We start from the raw sequence: 25,394 nt of genomic DNA, 5'->3' as shown, positions 1-25,394 counted from the left end.
GCTCAGGTCATGATCTCACAGTCTGTGAGTTCGAGCCCCTCATTGGGCTCTGTGCTGACAGCTCAGAGCCTGGAGCCTGCTTCAGATTCTGTGTCTCCCTCTCTCTCTGCCCCTCCCCTGAAAAACATTTAAAACAAAATTCAAAGAAACACTCAGATAATAACACAGTGAAGTTCCATTCTTTTGTCTTTAAAATTGTGATGTGTTTACAAAATGTCATCACCACCAATTTAAGCTTTGTGTCAGACATTATGATCACAATGGTTAAAGAAGGATCAAATCTAGGTAACTTTTTCTTTCTTTCTTTCTTTCTTTTTTTCTTTCTTTCTTTCTTTTCTTTCTTTCTTTCTTTCTTTCTTTCTCTCTCTCTCTCTCTCTCTTTCTTTCTTTCTTCTGTCTCCCTCCCTCCTTTTCTTCCTTCCTTCCTTCTTCCCTCCTTTCTTCTTTCTTCCTTCCTTCCTCCTTCCCTCCCTCCCCCTCTTCCTCCTTCCTTCCTTCCTTCCTTCCTTCCTCTCTCTCCCTTTCTCTCTCTCTCTTTCCTTCTTTCTCTCTCTCTCTTTCCTTCTCTCTCTCTCCCTTTCTCCCTTTCTCTCTCTTTCTCTCTTTCTCTCTCTCTCTCTCTCTCTCTTTCTCTCTTTCTTTCTGTAGGCTCCATGCTGAAGCTCCAATACGGGGCTTGAACTCATGACCCAGAGATCAAGACCTGAGCAGGGACTGAGTCAGATGCTTAACTGACTGAGCTACTCAGGCACACCTATTTTTTTTTTTTTTTTTTAAGTTTACTTATTTTGAGAGAGAGCGAGAGAGAGAGAGTGAGAGCAGCCATGAGCAGGGCTGAGAGAAAGGGAGAGAGAAAGAATCCCAAGCAGGCTCCACCTGAAGAGCTCTGAAGAGCTCCACCAATGCAGGGCCGGAACCCATCAACGGTAAGCTCATGAGGTGAGTCGAAATGAAGAGTTGGACACTTAACTGAATGAGCCACCCAGGTACCCCAGATTTTATTTTTAAGTAATCTTTACAAGTAACATGGGGTTAAGAGATCAAGGGTCACATGCCCCTCCAGGCAAGCCAGCCAGGTGCCCCTACATTTAGATTTAAAACTTAAAAAAAAAAAAAAAAAATTAATAAATAAAACTTTTCTCTCAATGTACAAAAAAGCCATCTCCTAAATTTGGACTCACTAAGGAACCATATTCAAATAAACTCTTGTCATTTAAAAAGACTCATAGATGCTACAAATAAATCACTAATATTTGTATTATATTTGTATTATATGTACATTTGCATAATATTAATATCTGTGCTTTCATCAGCTATGATACAAAATTTAACAAATGACTTAACTTCTTGTCCGTTTGTTCTTAGTAGTCTATTCACTATGAGTTAAGAGTCTTTGCAACTGTACTTAAGTATGCAAATACTCAGTCTAGTTGGACACATTTTTTGCTGGATCCAAACTCAACATTAAAAAAAAGGTTTTGGTACACATGTAGTATTTTTTCTTAAAAATATATAACTGCTCATCAACCAATTCAGATGGAATTGCTGAATCATTACATTGTACACCTGAAACTAATATTAACGCTATATGGTAACTGCACTGGAATGAAAAGAAAAGAAACAATCTCCATATATAACTGCTCATAATAGCATGAAGAAACACATCTTAAAATTTCAGTTCTCTCCGTCTTTCCCAATTTCTCGACCAGGTGTCTTTTCCATTACCCATCATATTACTGTGGATGGTTTCACAATACTACATGTATGGAGTGAATTATGTCCCTCCCTAAATTCATATGATAAAGCCCCAATCCCCAAATGTGGCTGTATTGGGAGACAGGGCCCTCAGTGAGGTAATTATTGTTAAATGATATCAAAAAGGTGGAGCCCTAATCCAAGAGGGCTGGTGCCCTTGTAAGAAAAGGGAAACACCAGATCACTCTCACCACACATACAAAATAGAAGAGGCCATGCGAGGGCACAGAAAGAAGGCAGCCATTTGTAAGCCGGAAGGAAGCCCTCACCAGAAACTGAGTCAGCTGGCACCTCAATCGGGGACTTCTAGCCTCCCAAACTGTGAGAAAATAAATGTCTGCTGTTTAAGCCACCAAGCCTTATATTCTGTTATGGCAGACGGGGCAGACTAATACACTACACTAAGTTATGTTATTTTGCCATGTTGAATTTAAGCTTTATATCAGATACCATGTTAGTAATGGCTACAAGACAATCATCTGTAGCTTACTTTACCTATTATAACTGTAGGAATTTTCTTCATTGTTGCAAACAAGGAGATTCTCCCATTTTCCTTTCTCTTCTTTTGTGTTTTTCATTATTTGATAGACACATGAATATAATATTTTTTTCACTTTAACTATATCATAAGAAAGAAAAAATATAAGTACTCGGCTAAGCTGCTGAGACTAAGCCCAAGCTTAGGGGATGGAAGAGAGAACTAAGGTAAAGCAGAGAATGAGAATTCTAAGGAGGGTCAACCATTATTCAGGTACAGTCCATTGCTGATAGGCAAAAATAATGCTCCATAGTTACCAACTCTTCTAATTTCCAATTTTAAATGTTCACAGCAAATTCAAATTAAAAAATAAAAAAAGGACACAAATGAAAACATGTTTCCACAAAAATCTGTACATGGATGTTCACAGTAGCATTATTCATAACAGCCAAAAAGTGGAAACAAGTCAAATGTCCATCAACTAATAAATTAACAAATGTGGTATATCTATACAAGGAAATATTATTCATAATAAAGAATTAAGTGCTGATACATGTTACAACAAGGGTAGACCTTGAAAGTGAAAGAAGCAGCAGTTTTGCCACGCAAAAGAAGTCAGACACAAAAGGCCCTACGTCGTATGATTCCATTTATACGAAATGTTCAAACCACGCAAATCCACAGAGACAGAAAGTAGATTAGTGGCTTCTAGGGGTTAGGGGAAGATAAAAAATGGCAAGTGACTGCTTAATTAAGGTTACAGGGTTTCTTTATGGGATGATGGAAATGTTCTATAATTAGATGGTAGTTATGGTTGCACAACATTGTGAGTATACTAAAAACCACTGAATAGTACACTTCAAAATGGCAACTTTTACATTAATTAAAAACAAAACAAAAAACAAAGCAGCACTTGCTTTGGACAAACGAAAATAAACATGTTTTCAGGCCAAATCAGACTTGCATGCTGCCAATCTACAATTTCAACTCTCTATTAAAGATTCTCAAATGATATTCTTTTTATTTTTTTTTATTTTTTTTTTAATGTTTATTTATTTTTGAGACAGAGAGAGACAGAGCATGAACGGGGGAGGGTCAGAGAGAGAGGGAGACACAGAATCTGAAACAGGCTCCAGGCTCTGAGCTGTCAGCACAGAGCCCGACGCGGGGCTCGAACTCACAAACCGTGAGATCATGACCTGAGCCGAAGTCGGACGCTTAACCAACTGAGCCACCCAGGTGCCCCTCAAATGATATTCTTTACCCATTCTACATATAGGCAGAAGAGTATGACTGCAAAGTTTAATAAAAGAAAGACTTTTTCCAATTAGCAGAAAAAAAACTAAAATAAAGGTTAGGATTTCCTTCAACTTTGTTTTTCCCCATAAAATTTCCTTTTTTAATTTTTTCATCCCTTCTAAATTAGAATACAGTATCTAACATGGAGTAAAAATATAGATTCAACTTCATGGCATCCTGTAAGTAACTTCCAGGTAGTATATCACCTAACAAAATATCCTGGGTCTTAAACAGAGAAGGACTTAAGTTATACCTAACACTTGCTTTGCAATCTATTATAGTCTGAGAATAACAGTCAACAAATTTTAAAGAGCTTCAAGCTCTTACACTAGTAGTATGACTGACCCTAATGTGAGTGTGAAAAAAATGAGTGTCAGCAGAACTTAGAAAAAGGATCAAGATTAGGAGATTCTAGATGGCCCTGAAGAATAACTAGAATTTCCACACTGGAGGAACATTATCTCGAGATAAAAGCATGATAAGACACAGAAAGAATGCCCAAGACACCAGGAGAAAATAAAGAAGTCTAGATAATCTGGAACCAGTGATCCTGTAAGAAAACAGTAGGAGACAACAGCAGAAAATAGTTTGAGGCCAGACTAGGAGATTCTGAATGGCAGTTTAAGAAATTCAGACTTTTTCAAAGGCAATTCTAATTACATTTGAAATTAAAAAACCAATTTAATTATTTAGTTAGTGAATGTTTTTGGACATATGATGCCATTTTTGGATCTTTTTTCTGCCTATTTTTATATGTAATGCATTTCTTCTTGGCATGTATATAAAAAGTAATTTTCCTAAGGTTAGACACAAAGCATGACAATTTAACAAAGAAAAATCTATTTTAGTTGCAAGAGTAAGAGTAGCTGTTTTATTCTTTATTCATTTCCTGTTTATTTTTTCCTCCCTGATGTCTGATTTCCGAATATCCCCTTAGCCCCCCGCCCAAGGGGGGCTATATCTAATAGTTTGTTTTTATCTAATAGTAATAAAAATGACAAGCCCAGATTCCCATTTCTTTGGTCTTGGTTGGAACAGAACATAATTACACCTGAGAGGATAGAGTAAGAGATAGGGCTTTGGGGACTGAATAAAACTGTCTACTACAAATTATATGTTAGTGCAGCATCGAAAGTACAGGCACTCTGGACAAAGACCCGAACAACTGCCCAGGTGTGAATACTGGGTGCACCACTAACCGGTTATGTGACTCTGGGAAAGTCACTCAAACCTCTCCGTATCTCGTTTCTCTCATCTGAAAACAACAACAATGAACTAATGTCATGCCTAACAGTTGTTGTGAAGATTATATGACTTACTATATGTAAATCACTGAGAACAGTACTTGACACATGGGCAGTGGTATGTGCCAGCTACTTTATCCACTTTAGTGTAAGCTTCACAAAGACAAGGATTTCAGTCTTTGTCTACTAAAATGGTGTTTGGAACACAGGTGTACAGTAAGCATTTCTTGTCAGATGCTTAATGAACTGAGCCACTCGGGGGGCCCCTTGTTGTGCTTTCTCTTAACTCTTGAGGGTGATAACATCAGCATTCACTAAGGAGTAGTGAAAGACTTTGTTGTATTTTTGAACAGACTTTGAAAGACTTTGTTGTATTTGAAACAAAACAGCTTTTTGAAAGACTGTTGTATTTAGACAAATACAAGGTTAGGAGGAAACTGCCTCTATAACCTTTTGCTATTCAAAGTGTGGTCCTTTGACCAGCATCATCAGTGTCACCTAGGTCCTTATTTAATATGGCAAATCGGCAGCCTCACATCAGATCAACTCAATCAGTGTCTGCACTATAAAAAGATCACCAGGTAAACAGCATGTCTATTAACATTTGAGAAGTACCGCCCTAGATCACTCTAGTTGAAGAGTATATGTGATACAAAGATCAGGGTTTAAATCTAGACTCTGACACTTTATTATCTATAGCAGTGAGGGCAAGTTTATAAACTTCCTAATTCCCTCAACTCTAAAATCGAAATAATAGTAGTAGTTACTTCAAGGAGCTGCTATGATGATGAAATGAAAATGTAACACACAGCATTTTGTGGGCTGCACTGTAACATGACTAGTGGGAATATAAAATGGTGCAGCACCTGTTAAAAACGGTATGGCAGATCCTCAAACTACCATATGATTCAGCAATTCCACTTCTAGGTATACACCCAAGAGAAGTGAAAGCAGGAACTCGAACAGATATTTGTACACCTGTGTTTGTAGCAGCACTATTTACAACAGCCGAAAGGTGGAAGAAACTCAACTGTCTACTGACAATGAATAAATAAAAACATGACACACATACACAGTGGATTATTACTCAGCCTGTCATTATGCTCGGTGAAATTAGCCAGTTACAAATGAACAGTCTATGATTTCTTGAACACAAGATTCCTAGAGTCAGGGAAACTCAGAAAGTAAAATGGTGGATGCCAGGGGCTAGGGAGAGGGGTTAACAGGTACAGAGTTTCAGATGGGGAGGATGACTCCGGAAACAGACGGTGGTGACAGATGCCCAACAACGTAGATGTACTTCATGACACAGAATTGTACACTTAAAATAAGTGGTTAAAATGATAAATTCTATGTTATGGTCACTTTACTCCAATGATAAAAAAGAGTTCACTAAGTATCTTTGCATTCTTAAAATAGTAAAAATGTTTTGATGATCTGAACATGTTTTATTTAAACTTTTTAAATGTTCAATATAAAAGATGATAAGTACTCAATGGCTTTTTGCTTCTTATTTTTCATTAAAGAAAAGAAAAATCAACCTCCTTCTACAGGAAGACTTCAACTTTTCAAATTGAGAGAATTCTAATTAATACAGCTGGAAGCAGGAGTAGAAGAAGAGAGAAGAAATTACAAAACAAAGCAAAACAAAACACACAAAAAAAACCTTGTTTAGGTGCTTCTTCCTCCTTTTTAGTCTCCTCATCCTCTAAGCTGGGACTTTCCCGGGAAGAGTTGTCCTGTTGGCTAGAGTTTTTCAGTAGCACAGGATCAATCTGTGCTTTCAGGAGGGCAAGAGTCTCAGCCAACTCGTTTCGATTTCTAAATAAGGGAAAAAACAAAACAGCATAAAATTCTTAATTCTGTTCTAAAGAGCTTTCAGAATAATACCTATTAGAAATTAAAATAAAAAGAAAAACACAATCAAGAACACCCAAAACCCTGGTACACCTCATCTTAATTAACTTGAATTTAAGTACTAGGAATTAATGCATATTAAATATACTATTCTGCAAAAGGAAGGAATCTATACTCTCTATTGATTAAAATGCCAATGCAAATCTCTTTGGCTGAAAAGAACAGTAGGAACAAAATTAAAATTCAAAATCTGGTAATTTTTAAAAGTACTATGCAATCTCTAAGAAGTACAAAAGCATTGTCAAATTTCCCTGAAGAGGCATTTGTTTTAAATAAAATGATTCAAGTTAAAAAAAAAAAAAATTTTTTTTAACATTTATTTATTTTTGAGAGAGACAGAGACAGAGTGCGAGCTGGGGAGGGGCAGAGAGAAAGGGAGACACAGAATATGAAGCAGGCTCCAGGCTCTGAGCTGTCAGCAAAGGGCCCAATGTAGGACTGGAACTCATGAACTGCGAGATCGTGACCTGAGCCAAAGTCGGCCGCCTAACCGACTGAGCCACCCAGGTGCCCCAAAATGATTCAAGTTCTTGATTCATTTGTAAATAAGAAAGCTTTTCCATCTACAGAGAGAATAACATTTGATGCTGTTATAACATTATGATCCAGGTCTTTATGAATAATTATAGCAAAGTCAGCTCTTACAACACAGTTCAAAAACCTAAGAATTTAGGAAACTGGATGTTGTTCTGTTAATTATAGTTTGCAACTACAAGAAGAGACTTCAATTTCAAAAAAAAATACAAGAAAACCCTGGGGCACCTGGGGGGCTAAGTCGGTTGAACATCTGACTTCGGCTCAGGTCATAGTCTCACAGTTCATGAGTGCAAGCCCCACATCTGGCTCGCTGCTGTCAGTGAAGAGCCCACTTCAGATTCTTTGTCGCCCTCTCTGGCCCTCCCCCGTTTGTGCTCTCTCAAAAATAAATAAACACTTAAAAAAAAATACATGAAAATCCCAAATAAATAAGATTTAACCTATCAATTCTCTATTTTTACTACCCAGACCAGAACTGTGTGAGAGATGATTGATTTAAATACTGCCTATAGACAAGAAAACTCACTTGGGTATTTCTCCTCCCCAGATAAGCAATGCGTAAAAGTGAAGAGAACAATGAAACCCTGGACTAAGAGTTGGAAAAGTCAGCTCTAGATCTGCCACTGAGTTAATCAATACCATGATCTTCCCATCTGTGTTGTCAAAGCAATGTGTATACATCTCTAATCCTACGTAGTTTGTATTCAAATGAAATTATTTCTGTTCTTATCTGCCATGCCATACATGTCTCTATCCTGTCCCCTTCTACCTCCATCCCAGCTTAACTCTGGTGACAGTAGGGACACTGACTTATGAAGTAGGCTCTTAAGGAAATATTTAATGAATGAATAGAATCCCTATTCCTAACCTAGATGACTGTGTCCCTGGACAAGTCATAGAGCTTCAAAAGGCCTCAGCTTCCTTATGTATAGAATAAAAGACAGGATTCGCTCAAACATTATTAAAACAGCCTCCTAAGGAAGTAATAAAATTGCCACTGATGGGAATATTAAAATCTTGTCATTGTATATGGTAATGAACACACAAGTTTATACATATTATTGTATATGGGAATGAATTCACAGGTTACCACATTACAAATAAAGTGAAGTTCTAGAATTATAAATTATCTAATAGTAGGAGGTCAGATTAAGATGCTCTTTCAGGATGCTGGCACTGCCTCCACATTACAAAAAGTAACTCAGAGATAAGTTAGAGATATTAAATAAATTTATTTTTGGCAAAGTTCACATTTTCTATAACTTCATTATACCAACCTGCCTCTAACCTAAGACTCTATCCACTTAATGTTATTACTTCTCTTAGTACACGGAGAATGCCACATGTATAAAGTGTCTCAACCTTCTTGTTATTTTTTGAAGTCATGCTGGGAACTGAATATATTAAGTTATTCACTGTATCTATTTTAAACAGTTTCCAAACATAAGAACCAATACTACCACAAAATCCATATTAATTATTTGACTAAACAACAAAAAAACTTAGCAGAAAAATTCATTAAAGAACTCCATAATGGGGCACCTGGGTGTCTCACTCAGTTAAGCGTCTGACTTTGGCTCAGGTCATGATCTTGTGGTTCGTAGATTCGAACCTCGCTCGGACTCTGTTCAGAGCCTGGAGCCTGCTTCAGATTCTCTGTCTCCCTCTCTCTCTGCTCCTCCTTCACTCATACTGTCTCTCTCTCTCTCTCTGTCTCAAAAATGAACATTAAAAAAAAATTTTAATATTAAAAAAAAAAAAAACGCCGTAAAAGCTTTTAACCCAACTACTGTGTTAAAATGCAAGCCTCATGTAGTCATAATTGTATGAAAACAGACAACTACCCACCTTTGGAGTTCTCCTATTTTGATCTAAAAATGAAATTTAGTACGCTAAATAAGTTTTTTAAAAATCCCAAATTTGAGGATGCCTGGGTGGCTCAGTCAGTTGAACATCCCAACTGTTGATTTTGGCTCAGGTCATGATCTCACAGTCGTGGGATGGGAGTCCTGCATTCAGGCTACTTGCTGAGCATGGAGACTGCTTGGGATTCTCTCTCTTCCTCTCTTTGCCCCTCTCCAGTTCACATGTATGTGCGCGCTCTCTCTCTCAAACGTTTTTAAAAAATAAAAAATAAAAAAATCCCAAGTTTTGAACTAGTGAGAGGGGATTTTTATAAATAATCATATATTCAAATTATACCCCAAATTCTTATCACTATCTCCAGGAAATCTTAGACTAGACTATGGATGCCAACAATAATTCAATGGCTCTGTTCTCCTTCCTTCCAGTGCTTGTTTTTCTCTAAAATGTTTCGTCACTCAGGTGTATTAGATATAACCCTACAGGGGCGCCTAAGTAACGCAGTTGGTTGAGCGACTGAGTTTGGCTCAGGTCATGATCTCACGGTTTGGGAGTTCGAGCCCTGCATCGAGCTTGCTGTTATCAGGACAGAGCCTACTCCTCATCCTCTGTCCCCCAATCACTCTGCCCCTCCCCTGCTAGCACGCTCTCTCTCTCTAAAATAAATAAAACACGAGATAAAAAAATAAAGATATGTCCCTCCAAAATACCATGCTCTCTTAGAATGTCAGGTTTGCATTTCTGTTCTCTTGGCTTGAATGTGTTTCCCATAGCTAACCCTAACTATTCTTTCAAAGACAAGCATAGAATGAATAAACAAATGTGGTATATCCATGCAAGCAATACTATTTAGCCATAAAAAGGAACACAGTAATGATTCTAAGTATATTAACGAACCCTGAAACCATTATGCTCTCTGAAAGAAGCCAGACACAATGGCCACAAATTATATGATTCTATGTATGTGAAATGTCTGGAATAGGCAAATTATAGAAACTGAAAGTGGACCGGCAGCTGCCATGGGCTGTGTAAAGGGAGAATATGGTGAAAAAAACTGCTAATGTCCAGGGTAGGCAGTACAGGGTTGCTCTGCTGGGTGGGGAAAATGTCCTGGAGTTTGAAAGCTGTGATGGCTGCACAACTTTGTGAATATACTAAAAATCACCGAAACTGTATTAAAAACAAAATTAATCATGGCTTAGGGGCACCTGGGTGGCTCAGTCGGTTAAGCATCTGACTTTGGCTCAGGACATGATCTTGTGGTTCGTGAGTTTGAGCCCTGTGTCGGGCTCTGTGCTGACAGCTCAGAGCCTGGATCCCGCTTCAGATTCTGTGTCTTCCTCTCTCTGCCCCTCCCCTGCTCATGCTCTCTCTCTCTCTCTCAAAGAATAAATGAACATAAAAAAAAAATTTTTTTAATAAAAAAATTAATGGTGGCTTGGATAAGAACATAGCAATGAAGGGGATGAGGAATGATCAAACACTGGATACATTTTGCACAGACAGCTGTTTAGATTTGCTGATAGAGTGGATGTGAAGTGTGAGAAAAAAGACAAGTCAAGATTGTATCCCAAAGTTTTAGCTCCAAGCAGCTGAAAGGATGTGGCTGCTATTAACTGAGATGGGACAAAATGTTGAAGCGGAAAGGTTAGAAGCTCAGATTAACAGGCAGATTGATTTTGACGTAACAGATTCTAAACTCTTGTGTTTTACTATCTGTACCTTAAGTTAATTCAGACTTTGGTGAAATGGAGCATATCATCCTAATTATTATATTGTGAAAAATGATTTTTCCTAGTAGTCTAAGTCTAAGGTTTGCTCAGAGTTAGAATTAGTGGTAGGGATTAAACCTTTAAGAAGCAATTGAGCTGGTAGTACAGTACAATAAAAACTTAAAAAAAAAAAAAAAAAAAGACAAAACAAAAACAAAGCCAAGCATAGGCATCATCTTCTCCCAAGTATGGGTTAGGTATCTGATTCCTAAATAGCACACCAGAATGATCTCCATCAGAGATCACATTTATGATCCTATATTATCATTTACTATTTCCCTGTATCTTTCTCTCACAATTTGGAACTCCTTAAGAAACTACATCATGTCTTTGCATTTCCAGGGCACAGCACAGTGTGAATATAGCAACTCTGTAAATATATATAGTATAGGATTATAAGGTTCGGCAATATTCTACCTTTTTTTCATCTGATTGCAAATTAATGAGGTGACAAAATAGGGAAGATAATGGAATGTGACAGTATTTCCTATGGGGGCCAAGAAACTGAAGGAAGGGATTAATGAGTAATATCAACAGTATTGATAACAGTACTTAACATCAGCGAGTGATTACTGTGTTCCGAGCACTACTCCAAGCACTTTACATGAACTAGTTCATATAATTCCAATATAACCTGATTATAGGTACTGTTGTTATTACCCCCATTTTATAGATGAAGAAAGTGAGGACACTGCAGAGATGTATAGTAATCTGCCTAAGGTTGCAGTTAGCATAGATTAAAGGCAGGACTGAATTATAGTCTGACTTCAGAGACCATCTTCTCAATCACTGTGCTATACTAGCAACATATGGTTTACAAATGTCTTTGACAGAGTCTGTAATTTTGGGTACATGAAAACTCAACCTGTTTAGAATTCAGGTTTTTGAAAATGATTGCCAAACCCTTTTAATTCTTAAAGCATTTTTATTGTATAATTTACATACTTTGAAATGAAAAGATTTTAAATGTTCAGTTAATCAGTTTTGACATTTTGATTGCTTTCAAGTTTTGGCAAGTATGAATAAAGCTGCTATAAACATTTGTGTGCAGGTTTTTATGTGAACATAACTCTTTAACTCCTTTGGGCAAATACCAAGGAGTATGGCTGCTGGATCATATGGTGTTTAATTAGGTAAGAAACCATCGACTGTCTTCCAAAGTGGCTATGCCACTGTGCATTCCCACCAGCAATGGCAGAAAGTTCCTGCTACTCCACATCCTTGTCAGCATTTGGTGTTGTCAGTGTTCTGGATTTTGGCCATTCTAATAGGCATATAGTAGTATCTCATTTTAATTTACATTTCACTGATGACATATGATGTGGACCACTTTTCATGTGTATATCTGTTCAAATATATGTGTGTATTTGCCATCTGTATACCTTTGTTGCAAAGGAATCTGTTAAGGTCTTTGGTCCATTTTTAAATCATGTTTTCTTATTGTTGAGTTTTAAGAGTTCTTTATATATTTTGGATAACAGGCCTTTATCAAATACATCTTTGGTAAATATTTTCTCCCAGTCTGTGGCTTAGCTTTTTATTATATTGACAATGCCCTCCCAGAACGGAAATTTTTAATTATAATGAAGCCCAGCTCTTATCAATTCTTTCTTTAATGGATTGTACCTTTGGTATTGTACCAAAAAAGTTATCAGCAAACCCAAAATTGTCAATCTGCTTCTGTGCTATCTTCTTAGACACTTATAGTTTTGCATTTTATATGGAGATATGTAATTCATTTAAAAAAAATTTTTTTTTTAACATTTATTTGAGACAGAGAGACACAAAAACATGAACGGGGGAGGGTCAGAGAGAAGGAGACACAGAATCTGAAACAGGCTCCAGGCTCTGAGCTGTCAGCACAGAGCCCGATGCAGGGCTCGAACTCACGGACAGCGAGATCATGACCCGAGCCGAAGTCAGCCGCTTAACTGACTGAGCCACCCAGGCTCCCCGATGCGTAATTCATTTTGAGTTAATTTTTCTTAAGGGTGTAAAGTGTGTGTCTAGATTAAATGTTTTACATATGGATGTCCATTTTTTCCAACATCGTTTTTTCTCCATTGTATTGTCTTTGCTCCTTTGTGAAAGATCAGTTGACTATACTTATATGGATTTATTTCATAGCTCCCTATTCTGTTCCACTATATATTTGTCTAGTCTTTTTTTTTTTTTTAAGTAATCTCTACGTACAACATGGGGTTTGAACTCATGACCCCGAGATGAAGAGTCACATACTCCACCAACTGAGCCAGCCAGGCATCCTTATATTTGTCTGTTCTTTCACCAATACCACACTGTCTTAATTACTGTAGCTTTATAGTAAGTCGTGAAGTTGGGTAGTGTCAGTCTTAGAATTTTGCTTTTCTTCATTATTGTGTTGTCTATTTTGTGTTTCTTGCCTCTCCATATAAACTTTATTTTATGAGAGAGAGAGAGAGAGAGAGAGAGAGAGAGGCAGGTAGAGGGAGAGAGAATCTTAAGCAGGTTCCATGCTCAGTGCGGAACCTGATGTGGGGCTCAATCCCACAACCCTGGGATCATGACCTGAGCCAAAATCAAGAGTCAGACGTTCAACCAACTGAGCCACCCAGGTGTCCCTCTTCATATAAATTTTAAAATAAGTTTGCCAATATCCACAAAATAACCTCAGAGATTTTGATTATGATTGCATTACATCTATAGATTTTAGGTTGGGAAAAGTTGACGTTTTGGCAATATTAAATGCTCATATCCACAAATATGGAATATCTATTTATTTAGTTCTTTTTTGGTTCTATTTATTTAGTTCTCTTTTGGTTCTTTCATTAGAGTTTTATAGTTTTCCTCAGATAGATTTGTTTATATTTTGTTGTATTATACCAAAGTATTTCAATTTGGGGGGAGATAATATAAATGGTACTGTGTTTTTAAATTCAGATTTCACATATTCACTGATGGTATGGTATATAGGAAAGCAACTGACATTTTATATATTAATCTTGTATCTCGCTACCCTGCTATAATCACTTATAAGTTCCAGGAGAGTTTTTTGTTAACCCTTTCAGATTTCCTACATAGATGATCATGTCATTTGCACATAAAGATGGTTTTCTTTTTTGCTTCCCAATCTATCTCTTACTTCCTTTTCTTACTGCATTAGCTAGGACTTTGAATACGATGTTGAAAAGGAATTTTTAAGGATTTTTACATCTAAGTTCATGAGAGATACTGGTCTACACTTTCCCTTTCCTGTAATGTCTTTGTCTGGTTTTGTTATTAGGGTAATGCTGGCCTTATAAAATGAATTAGGGATTATTCCCTCTCCTATCTTCTGAAAGAGACTGAAGGGAATTTAATTCCTTCCTTAAATGTTTGGTGGAATTCGCTAGTGAACCCATCTGGGCTTGTTGCTTTCTGTTTTAGAAGGTTATTAATCATTGATCCAATTTATTTAATAGATAGAGGCCTGTTCACATTGTCTACTTCTTCATGTGAGAATTTTGGCAGATCATGTCTTTTAAGGAATTGGTCCATTTCATCTAAGTTATCAATTTGTGTGTACAGAGTTGTTCATGGTATTTATTATCCTTTTAATGTCCCTGGGATTTGTAGTAATGCCCCTTCTTTAATTTCTGATATCACTAATTTGTGTCCACTCTTTTTTTCTTAGTTAGCCTGGCTAGTGGCTTATCAATCTTGTTGATCTTTAAAAAAAAACAGCCTGTTTTATATGCAAAGTTTTTCCAAATATTGCTTTCACTGCAAATTTTCAACCACAAATTTTGACAAGTTGTACCTGCATTTTCATTTAACTCAAAATATTTAAAAATTTGTCTTAAGATTTCTTCTTTGACCCACATGTTATGTAGAAGTGTATTATTTAACATCTAAGTATGTGGAGATTTTAAAGCTCTCTTTCTATTACTGATTTCTAGTTCAATTCCATTTTGTGGTCTGAAAGCAGACACTGTATATTGCCTAGGTATTAAATTTTAAGAAGATCAAATATAGAAAATTCTTTTTTTATGGATCGCTATTTTTACAAAAACATATTCCATTTGATTTTTAAATTACAAAGTTCAGTTTTAAAATTTATCAGGGGCTGACTTACAGGGATGCTTAGATGGCTCAGTCAGTTAAGCATCCAACTCTTGTTTTCAGGTCAGGTCGTGATCTCACGGTTCATAAAACTGAGCCCTGTGTCAGGCTCCGCACTGATAGCGTGCTTGGGATTCTCTCTCCCCCTCTGTCTCTGCCCCTCCCTGGCCTGTGTGTGCACTCATTCTCTCTCTCTCTCTCAAAATAAAAATACACTTAAAAAAAAAAAAAAGGCTGACTTACAGCTTGAAAAAACTCAGAATTCTAGGGGCGCCTGGGTGGCTCAGTCGGTTGAGCGACCGACTTCGGCTCAGGTCATGATCTCGCGGTTGGTGAGTTCAAGCCCCGAGTCGGGCTCTGTGCTGACAGTTCAGAGCCTGGAGTCTGTTTCAGATTCTGTGTCTCCCTCTCTCTCTGACCCTCCCCCGTTCATGCTCTTTCTCTCTCTCTCTCAAAAATATATAAATGTTAAAAAAAAAAAAAAAAAGAAAGTCTGATTTAAAAAAAAAAAAAAGAAAAAACTCAAAATTCTAAAGACGAGCTAACTTTTGTCACATAACCTTGTTTTAAGACTGAGACAGAAACATATTTCCAACACCAGAAATCTCCATGAAAACTAGCAATACTTTGAAGAAATAGTTTTAAACAAAAGAAGCAGATTTTTCATGTCACTAGTAAAAATTATATTCACCAATGAAGAAAAATATCCAAGAGCGATCTATTAAATAAAAAAGTCAAAATTCTATTTGCTTTACTTGCTCTTCATTTATTATCTCAGTTTCTAAGTGAATTTCTTGCCGAAAAGATTACTGCCTCCTTAAAAACTCCACTCATACAAGTTTAGAAAATGCTTCTGACAGCATCGATCAGTCTTCAGACAACAATTTCTCTGCAATATAAAAAAAGCAAATGTTCTCACTTCTGTAAGCACAGTTCTACTTCCCCATAATTTGTATCCATGGATCCTGGCTCAGTGCTTGAGAGAAACACTCTTACACAAATCAATCCTTTAAATGTTTAAAGATAATTATATCTCCCTAAATTTCTACTAAATCAAATATTTTTAGTTCATTCAATCATCTTCTTTGTGGTTCTTCCCATAAAGCATTTATTCTACCATATTAATATTCTTCTTAGAGTTAGGCATCCACATCTAAATACTAGACTCCAGGAAGGATGTCATTACAGCCAAGTGGGATAATGTCCTACACATTATTTTGGGTACATAATGTATTTTAATGACAATGAAGATCATAATTTTGGTGACAGTCAAGAATAACACAATGCTTTTCACATTCAACATTCACAAAAATAAGAGACCTATATGGACAAGACGGTTCACTACATTTGTCAAAATTAGTACTACTGCATCAAGTTAAAGGTAACTAAAATGCCTTGTGACAGAACATGTCAAGTATATGAAGTATAAACAGACCAAACTGAGGCTTTACGGAAAACCATGGTACTTCCCCAGAAAATACATATATTATATAAAACTAAGAGCTATTATTTATAATATAAGGGATTTCACAGGTGCCTGAAGCCCATCTATAGATCCCAAAGCTATATTATTCATTAGTATAACCATAATTGCTCAGCATCGTATCTAATTACACAAGTAGATATGCAATAAATTTATATATTCCTCACAATAACTTTACTATCATCCTCATTCTAAAGTGCATAAAAGTGAATATCAAAGAAATTAAGTAATCTGCCTTCAGGTGGTAAGTAGAGGAACCCAGATTCAAGCACAGTTAGCTCTAACCGCATCATCTAAACACTTCTCTCACATCATCCATCAGGGTAAAATCTACGCTACACATTAGAAATTGCTTTAAGCATTATGACTGATCAGAAATAATAATAATAATGATTTTTCTCTGTCAGATTTTCTTCATCTACAAAGTAGAGAATATTTCTTAAACAACTATGCAAGGTGGATACAAGAAATAGTACAAGTGGCAGAACATCACGAACAGAACCTCATTCAATGTATCACAGGGAGAGATGGTAAGTGACTTTCATTTCAGGATTATTTGTTTAGTAAATTAACTATATGGAGAACCAGACTATATTATAGTATGATTGAAGGGAGCTTATAAAACAAGCCCCTACAAAGTCATTCAATTCACATTAATTCTCAAGGAATTGAAGTTGAGCTTCTCTGACCCAAACAAATATTCTAAATTTCCACAGATTCCCTCTGCAAAACACTAATAAATAATCACTAAACAAAAATCTGCTAAAACTCAAATGAGCAAAAACAGAGAGGAATAAAAGCCAAAGGAGTTTTTCCTAAGTCAGGTTATATATCCACTAGTTCTCCCTACTTTATAGATTTAGTTATAGATCCTGATAACTTTGAAATTAATATAAAATGTGGGTACTAGTGAAATAAATTCTAAATAATTAAGTTGCAAAAACAGAAAGTTAGAGACACAAGATTCTGAATAATGATCCCAGAGTCACTTATTAATCAAAAAATAAAGTTTTATTTTAAGGTTTTACATGAAATGTTTCCAAATATATCAATCAATACAAATAAGAGGGTACCTGGCTAGCTCAGCTGGTAAAGCAAGTGACTCTTGATCTCAGGGTTGTGGGTTCCAGCCCCACATTGGGTGTGGAGATTACTTACAAATAAAAGCTTTAAAAAATAAATACAAATAAGGAACAAAGATTTTTTTCCAAAGGACTACCAAACCCCCCCCCCCCAAAACCCACAATATTTGTCAGATTTCTTCAGAACCCTAATGAAGAAATGTATACATAGCAAAAATTAAAAATATACTAAAGTGCAAGATGAACTGGCCAAATGAAATAAATTATGCCTAATAGAAAACTATAGCTAGGTAAGAACCAAGTAATACTTTGCTTGTATTGTTGCCTAATGATGGGTTTTTCCGTGCATATTATTGCTACATTATTATTTGTCAGATTCCATCTTCCTGAAGCATAACGTACATGTGCTAATATGGACCACCATGCTAAATGTAGTTATTTATTTGACAAATAATTAAGTGCCTACTATGGGTATTGTGCTGGTCACTAGGCTAGGTCCCAACAACTCTCCAAACCCACAAAAAAAGGACCACCCCAGCCTCAGAGATAATAATCTTATAGAGAAGAGATTAAAGAAACACACAAGTAAACATGAAAAGACTTCAATAGAAGATACCTGACAATGCATTTCCATGAAGAGCCATCTTGATCGTCTTGTTCTTCTATGTACATTCTGACATTGTGATCTTGATCCAACTGGTACCAGTACATAAGGCCATCTTTGTCTCGGCCAATTGGCTGGAGACGCATGGTATCAGCATCTTCCTCATTGATAATGTTTTTGAATTTGAGATTGTCATCAAATTGACACTCGCAGAGGTACTGGAAAATAGTCATAACATGGCTTAAAATACTCTATAAATGTTTCTCCATCACAGTAAATGTGATATGTTTAACCACAGAACTGATTCAGGAACAAGAGCAGAAAAAATACATGTAGTTTATCCATCTTTCCCTATCCTCTCCCCACTTTTGTAAACCTGTTTGGAATAACCAATTTAAAAAGATATATTTCAAGTTAACATTTTATTTTAGTATTTTATAAGTTTATAGGCTTATTGTAATCAATGACACAAAAATCATGTTATATTTCAAGAGCACTATGTTTGTATTAATCTCCCAAATTTCTTTCTTATGTATAAAATTTCCTTATGTATAAAATTTTCAATGATTCTTTCTGTTAAAGCTTTTATGCACATTATTCTTGAAATGGCTATCAGTGAATTAATTAAAATAATTGTAACAGATAATAAATTCATTACCTTTAAGAGCGCTAGTTTGCATTCAACACTCATTTCAAGATAGCCCTTCTTCTCCATCTCCCATGCCCAGGTGCTATTAAACTCTTGACATATCTGTAAGAGAAAGTTAATATCTTAATACATAAAATTTCTATTAACATTGGTATTTTGTTGTACAATTATGTTAACTATTCTGTTTATATGTATTTATAATGGAACAAGTTTGTAACAAATACAATCCAAGCCAAATCAACCAGAAATGTTAACTACTGACTGACTGAATTAAAAAAAATTTTTTTAATGTTTATTTATTTTTGAGAGAGAGAGAGAGAGAGAGAGAGAGAGAGACAGAGTGCAAGCGGGGGAGAGGCAGAGAGAGCTGGAGACACAGAATCTGAAGCAGGCTCCAGGCTCTGAGCTGTCAGCACAGAGCCCAACATGGGGCTCTAACCACGAGCTGCGAGATCATGACCTGAGCTGAAGTTGGATGCTTAAATGACTGAGCCACCTAGGCAACCAGATTAATGACTGAATTTAAGGTAAGCAGTGATCTCTGTAGCTCTCTCCTCTGCTCTCAAGAATATTATACACATTTTATGGCACATTTTCCCAAATGCAAATAATTATCTGATTCCCCTTCCAAACCACCTAGAAGTTCCTTGAGGGTAAGGACAATAGTTTTATCACTATGCCTAGAACAGAAGTAGGTTCAAAAAGCATGCCAAATTGCAGGCTATTTTTTAAAGTTTATTTATTTATTTTGAGACAGAGAGAGAGAGAGCGTACGCAAGTGGGGAAGGGGCAGAGAGAGAGGGAGGGAGAGAATCCCATGCAGGCTGATGTGGGGCTCGATCCCACAAACTGTGAGATCATGACCTGAGCCAAAATCAAGAATCAGACGCTTACCTGACTGAGCCACCCAGGTGCCCCTGTATGCATATTTTTTAACAGAGCCACTCTCCAACTAAATGTCCTCTTTATGGGTAAAGATTCTATTGCTTGGCATTTGAGACCTTCTATAATGTGGCATTAACTTAAATTTCTAGGCTTCTCTCCCTATACAAGCATATCAGGCAAACCAGAGTCACTGTAACAGTCTGAGGAAAGACATGGATAACCATACTGCTCAATAATAAGGACTAATCAGGAGAAATGCCATGGACTGTACGACTTCTGTGAGCCAGTTTCCTCAGAAATAAAAGGAGAGCAGTAATAATATTGATCTTAAAGGTTATAAAATAGGCATGAAAATGATATAAAGTGTCTAGCAACTTCATGCTCTTTGGTCTAATCCAAGGAGTGAAGAATATAATGAAGGCCAAAGGAAAAGAACCAACCAAGGGACAAGATTATTTGGGAGCTTATGCAATTGGCTAGATAGGCAGGCAGGAGAAAAATAAGCAGACAAATGGGATTGCTTATATAACCACATCAACCTAGAAAGAAGACCGGGCTGGCCCTCCTAGGAGTTTTACCCTTTTCCTATCCAGCACCAGTGTCATCTTTTTTACCGATTGTATAATAAAATTATAGGAGATCGTTGTTAGGATAGAAAAAGAAAATAAGGGAAGCAGTATGGCCAGGAACAACATAATGGGAGATCTTCAAAGGCACAAAGGAAGAATAAGGTTGCCATTCTCTGGAATACCGTAAGTCTCTGACTGACAATACTATCTTTTGTAGAGAGAGAGAGAAAAAAAAATGAGATATACAAAGTAAAAGGAAATTTTTGGAATATTACACAGGGAGGACCCTAATGTAATAGCTAAAAAGTCAGAATTTGAATGGACATTTTGCTGAAGAATATATACAAATGGCCAATAAGCAGAGGAAAGTATGATCATCATGAGTCATTAGGGAAATGCAAATCAAAACCACAATGGAATACTACTTCATATCCATAAGGACAGCTGTAATCAAAAAAGAAAAATAATAGTAATGTTGGTGAGGATGAGGAGAGACTGAAACGCACAGGTTGTTGACAGGAATGTAAAACGGTACAGCTGCTTTGTGAAAAAGCCAATCAGTTCCTCAAAATGTTAACAATGAGTTACTATGTGACTTAGCAATTCCATTTTTAGGTATTTATACAGGAAGAGAGAAAACACATGCCCATGCAAAAACCTGTACAAATGTTCATAGTGGCATTTTTTTATAAAAGCAAAACAGTGGAAACGATCCAAATATCAACTGATAAATAATATATGGAATAAACATACAATGGAATTTTATACAGCTATTAAATGGAATGAAGTAGTGACACCTTCTACAGCAGGGACAAATTTTAAAAACATTAAGCTTGGTAATAGAAACCAGATACGAAAGGTTACATACTGTATGGTTCTATGTATATGAAATGTACACAATAGTCAAATACACACAGACAAAAAGTTTATTAGTAGTTAGTTGCCAGGGACTAGGTAGAGGGAGGAATAGAGTGATTGCTAATAAGTAGATTTCTTTTCCAAGTGATAAAAATGTCCTAGAATTAACGATAGTGGTGATGATTGTACATCCTTGTGAACATACTAAAAAATACTGAATTGTGTATTTTAAAAGGGTGCATTTCATGATATGTGAGTAATATCTCAATTTAAAAAAACAGAGGGACAGTCAAGAATGTAGAACCCAGCTTATGACTTGTGAGTGCTCTGCTGTATACCATGCCCCTAAAAGAAGAGGATGTTTGTTGACCATCTTTAATGGGTAAGGCTGAGTCTGGGGAAGCACACCTCCGGTATCTGAGAGGGGCTGGGAATGACACAGCTCCAATGCCTGCTCAACAACCCAAGCACGAAGGCTCACGCAGTCACAGATACCAAATACAAATGAACAACTTTTAATTATCTTTCACCGTGTGAAAGGGGAGAAAAGTGAAAGAGGAGTAGATAAATAGATAATTAAGATACAGGCCTCTCTGCCTCATACTACTTACCTTTCATTTACATACCTTATTTATATAGTTTAGGGTACAAAACTTTTGTGCTGATATTCAGATATGAATATGCTACTCATTTTGTTTCTTTAAGGGCAATGTAGACATATTATTATGCCATTTGAGGAAAAACAAAACACCTGAAACTTAATATTAGATATACCCAAATAGCCATTACCTATTGTTATCACAAAGTAAAGACTGTTAAAAAATGAGTACTCTAAATGACACTTAAACAGTTCTGCAGGACCATATAAATTTGTATCAGAGGTCAGCAAACTTCTTCTGTTAAGGGCCAAACAGGAAATAATTTAAGCTCTGTAGACCATACAGTCTCTTTTCAGCTATTCAACTCTGCTGTTCTAATGCAAAAGCAACCATAGAAAATACATAAATGAGTAAACGTGGCTATGTTCCAATACCACTTTATTTATGGATAAGGAAATTTGAAATTCATAAAATTTTCATATGTGTCAACCATTCTCCCAACCATTTAAATATGTAAAAACCACTGTTAGTTTTCAAGCTATACATAAGTAGACAGCAGGACAGATTTGGCCTATGGGCCAACATTTGCTAGAGCACCAGAAACTAGCTGTGTCTATCAGAGACTGTCTATGACAGCTATTCTTGGATCCTTGTGAGACAGGAAAACTAAAGGGACTCCATGAAAAAGTCCCTTTTTCCCTGCTTCTATTCCTGTTAGGACCAACACTCCCGCCTTTTACATGCCTTATAAAACAGATAACGTATGTCCTCCTTGTAAAGGTCAAGGAATTTATGATTTCTTTGGAAACCTTCCAGCATAATAGATAACATCTAAGGAGTGACCAGGCAAGGTCATCATGAGTGTTTTCCAAGACCACTGACTCATTAAGACCCCCGGCTCCAGTGCACAAGTGACTTGTGGAGAACACCCGTTCCCAGATGCCAGAGAAGACTTGTGCGCTAGAGCACAATCCTCAATAAAAACCCAGACCCCAAGCAAAGACAAGGCTCACTCTCCTTTCCTTTCTGAGTCTCCCAGATGCTCTGTCTGTATCTGCACTCTATGTCTTCAATACACTCTGCTCTCACTTCCTCTTGGTTTACATTTGATTTCTACACCATGCAAAGCCAAGGACCCTCTTGGCTGTTCTGGAAGACCCTCTGGGTCTGAGGACCCAGCCAGCCTGCATTGCTTGGAAGCAAGGGGATCCTCACTAGGTTGGTAATTCATATTAACTCCCTAGGATCCAACTTGATTCTGACCAAATAGCCTTGTAAATGTAATTTGGTTTTGCATGCAATTTCTCTTTAGAGAATGTTCCAGCATCCAAAACATGAACATTTCTATACAATGTTCATATTTATCACTCTTTAAGTTATTATTCTATCATACTGATTTTATGTTTGATTCTCTAATCTGGTTAATGAGAGGTCATATCCAGTTGGATCCCCTGTATGGTGCCTAAAGACAGCCTTTCTGATATACACATGAAATCAATGCCATTCAGCCTGGGAGGACACTTGGCCACCAGCCTGCTGACACTCCAATACGCCAAGCCTGTCTTTTCCTCCTAACTTACAGAAAAACAAGGTTGAGGTTGGCAAAAGGCGGGAGCGGGGAGGAGGTGGATTTAAAGGCCACAACATCTCAATATTTACAGAAGAGGTGGTTTCACATGCCTACACAGCAAATACATGGAATTTATCTCAGTGAGATCATGAACAAACTAATCTTAAGAGTCATTTTCGAAAAATCCTGCTTTTTTTGACAACTTAGAACATAAGGAATTAAAAGGGGGAGCTATGCGGCAGGGGGAGAGAACTGCAAAAACCCTCAGCATGAATATCCAGTACATTAAGAGACTAAATCAAATTCTAATGTGGCTTCTAGCAGTCTCAGGACATGTCTCTGGGATCACCCTGCTCCCATTGAGCTCCTGTCTTGAAAACTCAGGGTTTCCAAAAGAATTTAGTATGTGTTCCAGCTAACCCTATTCTTTGTCCCTGAATTCCCTTTTCCATTTATTCAAAAAATAAACACCTTACAACCGTAAATCTCTCCTCTGTCCCTTTGAGATGTATATGTATCTCCTATAACATTGTCTTTCTCAAGGACCTGAAAGCCATTCCTTTGATTTGTAGTCATCAGGAAGGATATAGGACCTCCCAGACACTGTGGGAGGGTAGAAAAGTTTATCTTTCATAGTTAGCAGACACAGAAGGCCTAATCAGGTTGCCTGACTGACACTCACACCTACTTTTCATAACTGTTCACTTCCCTAACCCCTTTTTCATCTCTCATTTCCACCTCCCAAAACCCTTAGTCTCCCTGTAAAAGGCCAGTCACCTCTGGGCAAAATGGAATTGAGCTCAGCTCCTTCTTCTACCACAACAGTTAGTGAATAAAGTCTGTCTTTACTGCCTTTTTTTTTTCTTAATGTTTTTATTTATTTTTGAGACAGAGAGAGACAGAACATGAGCAGAGGAGGGGCAGAGAAAGACACAGAATCTGAAGCAGGCTCCAGGCTCTGAGCCGTCAGCACAGACCCCAATATGGGGCTCAAACTCACGGAGTGGGAGATCATGACCTGAGCTGAAGTCAGATGCTTAACTGACTGAGCCATCCAGGCACCCCATGTCTTTACTGCCTTTTAACTAGTGTCTGGTTTTGGGGGGAAGGATCATCAGATACCATTCAGATGGAAATCTTTATTTTATAATTAAGAAACATGAAGTTTAAAGAGATTCATTTATCTGGTGATTCCACCAATATTCACTGAGTGAATATTCTATGGCAAGAACTAGTCAAGGAGCTGGGATACCATGATGAAGACAGACAACCTGCTACCATGAAGCTTATATTCTAAGAGGTAGTAAAACAGGTAAAAATAAGAAAACATTAAGTAGACACAAATCCTACACTGAAAATAAAATAGAGTAATGTCCTAGAGAAAGTTTGATTATTACTCTGATTAGGTGCTCAGAAAAGGCCTCACATTTAAAAAGTTGACATTTGGGGCACATGGGTGATTCAGGTAAGTTGAGCATCTAACTCTTGATTTCAGCTCAGGTCATGATCCCAGGGTTGGGGGATTGAGCCCCTTGTCAGGCTCTGCACTGAGTGTGGAGCCTGCTTGAGATTCTCTCTCTCCCTCTCCACCACTCCCCATCAATGCTCTAACTTAAAAAAGAAAAAAAAAATGACATTTGACACAAGAAGTTGAGACATGACTGAGAAAACAGAAATCAGCCACAAGAAGATCTGGAGTAGAAATGCAGATCCAGGCAGAAGAAACAAGCTAGCACAAAGGTCTTAAAGTTTGATATATTAAAAAAACAGAAAATAAAGTATAAATGAAGCAGAATAAAGGGTAAAGTAGCAGAAGATAAGGTTAAAAAGGTAAGCAAGGGCCAAATTATGGTGGCCAGGGTAAGGAATTAAGATTTTATTTCAAATATAATGGGAGGCCACTGGTAGATTTTAAATGGAGGAATAACAAAATCTGATATATGTTTCAAAATTAGCTGCTGGAAAAAAATGGACAAAATGGAAACTGAGAAACCAATTTTAAGGCAAGAGATAATAATGTCATGGACTGTGGTGGCAGTAGTGGGAACAGAAAGAAGAAGCTGTATTTTAGAGATAGAATCATCAGGACTTTTAATAGAATAGATATGTAGAGTGACTGGAAAGGAAAAACAAAGGTGACATCTACAATC

General features: G+C 36.9%; 1 protein-coding gene across 4 annotated transcripts in view; it reads right to left on the bottom strand.

The window, feature by feature from the left end:
• Positions 1–25,394, bottom strand: part of RSF1 (remodeling and spacing factor 1) — a 158,687-nt gene that overhangs the window by 53,091 nt on the left and 80,202 nt on the right. For all 4 annotated transcript variants that reach the window (XM_042957506.1, XM_042957507.1, XM_042957509.1 and 1 more), the window contains 3 exons: positions 18,773–18,865; positions 18,127–18,332; positions 6,443–6,597 (listed from right to left, as the gene is read on the bottom strand). In XM_042957506.1, the coding sequence (XP_042813440.1) occupies positions 6,443–6,597; positions 18,127–18,332; positions 18,773–18,865 (454 nt within the window). The remainder of the gene's footprint in view (positions 1–6,442; positions 6,598–18,126; positions 18,333–18,772; positions 18,866–25,394) is intronic.

Source organism: Panthera tigris, chromosome D1, assembly GCF_018350195.1.
Source record: "Panthera tigris isolate Pti1 chromosome D1, P.tigris_Pti1_mat1.1, whole genome shotgun sequence".
NCBI lineage: Eukaryota > Metazoa > Chordata > Mammalia > Carnivora > Felidae > Panthera > Panthera tigris.
Note: the sequence above shows the minus strand (reverse complement) of the source record. Positions and strands in the feature narration are given on the sequence as shown.